General features: G+C 43.2%; 1 protein-coding gene across 2 annotated transcripts; it reads right to left on the reverse strand.

The window, feature by feature from the left end:
• Positions 1-907: 907 nt before the first annotated feature.
• LOC123368044 (olfactory receptor 1052-like) lies at positions 908-4,883 on the reverse strand. Of its 2 annotated transcripts, none has more exons than XM_045012492.1 (2): positions 4,842-4,883; positions 908-1,834 (listed from the first exon to the last, which is right to left on the reverse strand). In XM_045012492.1, the coding sequence occupies exon 2, from the start codon at positions 1,712-1,714 to the stop codon at positions 908-910; it is 807 nt and encodes a 268-aa protein (XP_044868427.1). In that variant the 5' UTR covers positions 1,715-1,834; positions 4,842-4,883. The 2 variants fall into 2 exon arrangements, with proteins under 2 accessions (XP_044868427.1, XP_044868426.1); XM_045012491.1 differs by lacking the exon at positions 4,842-4,883 and adding an exon at positions 4,114-4,143 and having other exon boundaries at positions 908-1,849.
• Between the last annotated feature and the right edge of the window lie 639 nt (positions 4,884-5,522).

A 5,522-nucleotide genomic window follows, 5' to 3' on the forward strand; every position in this document is an offset into this window, starting at 1 on the left:
CACATTCTCAGCTAAGTGCAATTCAGTTATACCACAGATCTTAAGTAATTACACTGACTTCACTGCAAGTACTTCAGATTTACACTGGGGGAGGGAAAGTGGGATTTCTCTTGCTTTCTGTCCCCCCCCCCATTTTCTTTCTTTCACTCTCTCTCACACATGTAGACTCACGCACAAATACATACCCCTGCTGGATGTACATTAAAGGTATGTCTACACTTCAATTAGACACTTCCAGCTCCTGGTGCTTGCCCTTGCAGGGCTGCAGCCTGAGGTCTGGGATCCTCCACTTGCCAGGGTCCTAGAACCCAGGCTCCAGCTCAAGCCTGAACGTCTACCCTGTAATTAAATATCCCCTTAGCCCAAGCCCTGCGAGCCCAAGTCAGCTGGCATGGGATGGCCGTAGGTTTTTAATTACAGTGTAGACATATCCTAGGAGTGCATCCAAAAGCATCCCCTGTTTGTTCTCTCTACCTCTAATAGAAATGGTGACTGGAATATTTACTCCTACCTTGCAATATTCTTGGGTTTACTTACATGGGTTTACTTGGGTGATAATAACAAGATGCACTGGTGAGGTTTCAAAAATTTAAAGTCCCGTTTCTAACGGCATGACTTCAATGGAAAGGAAAACAGAAACACAAAGTTAGGCACCTGCTTAAATGTTATGTTGAACAAGGATCTCCTGATGAGTCGGGGTTTTAGTAATATGCCTGACATCTAGGAACTTACATAATTCAATGTACCTAAGGCACTGAATAGGGACATCCAAAAAATACATACTCTGGGTGATACTTTTCACCTCTTTGTGGAAATGCCCTGGTTTCACATTCCATGGCTCTAGTGAGATTCCTCTTTTCAACCACCCTTCCCTACTGGTTACTCTGAATTACACTATGATAGGAATTCACGGAGTAAACATTTTTCTCTCTATCATTTTCCTTACAGCACATTTCACCTCCTTGTTTCTCAGGCTGTAGATCAGGGGGTTCAACATGGGGATCACCACTGTGTAGAACACTGAGGCCATTTTATCTGTATCCAGCGAGTAGCTGGAACTGGGTCGGAAATACATGAAGAGAATCGTCCCGTGGAATATGGCGACAGCTGTCAGATGGGAGGCACAGGTGGAGAAGGCTTTGCGCCTGCCCTCGGCAGAGCGGATCCTCAGCACGGCTACGATGATGAGAATGTATGAGACAATGATGATCAGAAAAGTGCTTATTTCAAACAAACTGCCAAAGACGAAAACCAGCATCACATTCATATGGATGTTGCTGCAGGAGAGTTTCAGGAGAGGGGTGAGATCGCAGAAAAAGTGATTAATGATATTGGAGTCACAAAAGGATAATCTCAACAACCCACTTGTGTGTATCAAAGAGTTCACAAAGCCCCAGAAATACGACCCAATGACCAGCATCAGGCAGACCTTCTTGGTCATAGTGACTGTGTAGAGTAGTGGGTTACAGATGGCCACATAGCGATCATATGCCATAGCGGCTAGGAGGAAAATCTCAGTGGTGGCAAATATGGCAAAAAAGCCATATTGGATAATACACCCGCTATAAGAAATGGCTTTGCGCTCCACTAAGAAATTGACCAGCATATTGGGAGCAATGGTGGAGGAATAGCAGGCATCTAAGAAGGACAAGTTGCTGAGGAAGAAGTACATGGGAGTGTGGAGTTGGGGGTTGATCTGAATGACCAAGATCATCCCTAAATTCCCCAGCAGGGTGATAAAATAGATTAGTGAAAACACTACAAAAAGCGGGACCTGAAGCTCTGGACGATCTGTTAATCCGATGAGAATGAACCTAGTCACCGTTGTGTCATTGTTTCCAGCCATTGGCTTAGCTTGATTCTTAGCTGCTGGGATAATAAATATGATTATGTAATATTTGTATTGCATTAGCACCTAGGACCTGATGGCGCTAGGTGCTGTGCAAACACAGAACAAAAGGACAGTCCTGAAGAGCTTACAATGTATTTATAAGACAAGAGACAACAAATGTTTATAAAAAGATAGATCAGGGGAGCACAAGCAAACAATGATATATTGGTCTGCATGATAGGCAGTGGACACAGTATGTCACTCTCCTGACCTTACAATAACTGATGTTTGTTTACATAGTACTGTGGGCTGGTGGCAAACTCCATTCAGCTGGTGACCTCTCTCTAGGAGTTGGCAATGCCTTCATAATTGAGTCAGCAGCTGCACAGAGTGTAGAATAACTTCTGGGCATTTATTAAAGGAACAAACTAAAGATTAAAACTGGTGTATGTCTTTTTAAGTTCCATACACCCAACAGTGCATCACTTACCCCTAATCCACATCATCTGTAAACAGCCCAGGGGACCTTCAGCTGTGCCCATTTGTTAGGTGACATTTTATTTACACCTGTGGAGTTATGCAGAGCTCCATTTACTTGAACTTGTCCAACTAGAATTATACCGATTGCTTTCAAAACAGCAGAGTGCAAGGGTCAATTCTGTGTACAAGCTCTCCCCAGTTTAGCAGTAGAAATTAAGTCCATTAATCAGGAAACATAAGCGACAAAAGTTATGCAGACTGAAAAATAGAGGATAGTTTTTCTGCATCGGGACCTGATCCAAAGTATATTTAAGTCAGTAGGTAGATGCCAATTGACTTCAGGAGGTTTTGAATCAAGCACCTCCAACTCTCATTGTGCTCAATGGGTCAATGATGGTAATGGTTAGAGCTGTTCAGGCAGGACCGGCTCCAGACCCCAGTGCGCCAAGCGCGCGCTTGGAGCGGCGTCCCGCTGGAGGGTGGCAGGCGGCTCCGGTGGACCTCCTGCAGGCATGCCTGCAGAAGGTCCGCTGGTCCCGCAGCTCCGGTGCACCTCCTGCAGACGTGCCTGTGGAGGGTCCGCTGGTCCCGCGGCGTCGGTGGAGCATCTGCAGGCATGCCTGCGGGAGGTCCACCAGAGCTGCGGGACCAGCGGACCCTCCGCAGGCATGTCTGCAGGAGGTCCACCAGAGCCGCGGGACCGGCGACTGCCAGAGCGCCCCCCGCGGCATGCCACCGTGCTTGGGGTGGCGCAAATTCTAGAGCCGCCCCTGTATTCAGGCATTTTTCAGCAAACCATTTTTCTTCAAAAAATATCAATTTGTCAAAACCAAAGTTTTTGTCAGTGTCAGGTTCAACACATTTCCTGATTCAAAAACACCAAGACAAAAAAGTTTAGATGTTGTTCAAACATCTGGCTTTGACATTTTCAGAATGAAAAATTCTGATTTTTCTGGTTTGAAATGACATTTTGTTTCAAAATCAAAGCTAATTAGACTGAATAAAGGTTATTTTTAAAGGTTAACATCAAAATTAAATGCTTTAAAATTATTGTTATTGTTCTGAAATGAAAAAAAAGAAACAATTTTTTAAAAAGAGGGTTTTTCAGTTCAGAATTATTTTCAAGATTTCAACTTTTTATCCTGAGTTGAGATGGGAAAACATTTAGAACTCTCAAAAATATCCACAGAATGGGATCATACTTCTCCATCTGGCATTATAGCAGTGCCATTGACCCTCAAATTATATTAGTCCATTATAAGAACATGGAACGTACGTGTGTGTGTGTGTGTGTGTGTGTGTGTGTGTGTGTGTGTGTGTGTGTGTGTAAAGAAGAGGCTGAACATGTCTATCCAAAACTGTAGAAAGTGGTATGATATTCATACAATAAAACATCAATCTAGTATTACAAAATACGGTATTTTTTGAGAAATAGCAATAGTTGACACAAGAACAGATGGCTATAAACTGGCCATCAATGAGTTAGGTTTGAAATTAGATGAAGGTTTCTAACCATCAGAGGAGTGAAGTTCTGGAACAGCCTTCCAAGGGGAGCAGTGGGGGCAAAAAACCTAACTAGCTTCAAGACTGCACTTGATAAGTTTAGGGAGGAGATGGTATGATGGGGCTGACTACAATGGCATGTAGCCAATCAGTGATTGCTAGCAACAAATATCTCCAGTGGCTGGCGATAGGACATTGGGGAGGGCTCTGGGTTACGACAGAGAATTATTTCTTAGGTGTCTGGCTGACATGCTCAGGGTCCAATTGATTTCCATATTTGGGATCAGATTGGCAGAGACCCTGGGGTTTTTTGCCTTCCTTTGCAGCATGGGGCCACTTGCTGGTTTAAACTAGTGTAAATGGTGGATTCTCTGTAACTTGAAGACCTTAAATAATTATTTGAGGACTTCAGTAACTCAGCCAGAGGTTATGAGTCTATTATAGGAGTGGATGGGGGAGGTTCTGTGGTCTGTGATGTCCGGGAAGTCAGACTAACGAGGTGATCATGATGGTCCCTTCTGGCCTTAAAATCTATGAGTCTATGAATTAAAAATGTAATTGTAATGCTCTTGTGACAAGAGGCAGTGTTAAAGTTGTGTGTGCAACCTAGCGTTGGCATTTCCTGACAACTGAGTGCTTAACTATGCCCAACATTAATATTCATTTACTATGGTTTTTTTTTTAAATGAAACTTCCTAGAATTTTAAAAAGAAAAAAAAGGAGGGAGGGGATCCATCCAATTCCATGCAATTTATGAAATCCTCTCCTCTTCCATGCACCTTAACTGCTAGACCATCTGTTTTTTCTCTCTGTTGGTTTTCTTGTTGCCTCCTTCCTGTTGCATTTTTATCTTCTTCCCCCGCCATTTTTCCGATAGCTATCTGTCCTTGCCCTTGTCATTACCCAAGCAGAGTTGAATGGGATGCCCACAAAAGCCTTCTGACACTAAGCTTTTGTTTGGTCATTCCAAGGAAAGGTGGCCACAGCTTACAAAACTGACTAATGGCTTAGGTGCCTTGACTTTTATGTGCAGCTTTAACTTGTGACAATTTAAAAGGGAGGGATATTCAGAAAGTGCCGAGTATCTGCACTTTGAATATCAGATTTCTTTAAGGTGTTTCAAGGTGTGCGCCCCAAAATGGAGACATTTAAAATAACTTTTGAAAATCTAGATTGTTATATTGGTCTCCAAGCTCACCAAGAGCTGAACATTTGCCTCTACAGCACAATCCTAACTGCTGCAAAGCCCTGGGAGTGAGAGGTTGGTATTAGCTGTCAAACCCAGGCCAGCTTCATCAGCTGTGTGGGATACTGTCCCTAAATCACTGGATCATCCAGCAGTCTCCTGGTCACCATCCATCTCGGTAGGGAAAGCAGCACCATCATTTAGTTGAGGCTAAATGGATACATTACTCAAGAGCTAATGTTGTGATGTGTCTCTTATAATCATACTGTATCATCAAAACATCACACAGATCTCACAGTATCCAGAAGAAAGGGGCTGTAAAAGGCCTAGAGAGCTCATTTACTCACATAGGGTCGCTTTGTTCTCCTTTTATTCACTTCGAGTAGTACTTTATGAAAACGGCCTTTTAGCGTCAATGGAATTCTTCAGAAAGACTCCAAATCAGGAAGATACTTAAGCATGAGCCTTACTTTAAACACACGCGTAGTCCCAAATTAATGAGATTATTCAGGTGCTTAGCAG

The sequence above is a fragment of the Mauremys mutica genome, chromosome 4 (genome assembly GCF_020497125.1).
Source record: "Mauremys mutica isolate MM-2020 ecotype Southern chromosome 4, ASM2049712v1, whole genome shotgun sequence".
Lineage (NCBI taxonomy): Eukaryota > Metazoa > Chordata > Testudines > Geoemydidae > Mauremys > Mauremys mutica.

Bases quoted from the DNA above. Each gene is read 5' to 3' on its own strand.
- LOC123368044 (XM_045012491.1), bottom strand. From the start codon at position 4,143: ATGCTGCAAAGGAAGGCAAAAAACCCCAGG. The intron at 1,850-4,113 runs GTCTCTGCCAAT...AATCAAGCTAAG, and splicing joins GGAAGGCAAAAAACCCCAGG to CCAATGGCTGGAAACAATGA.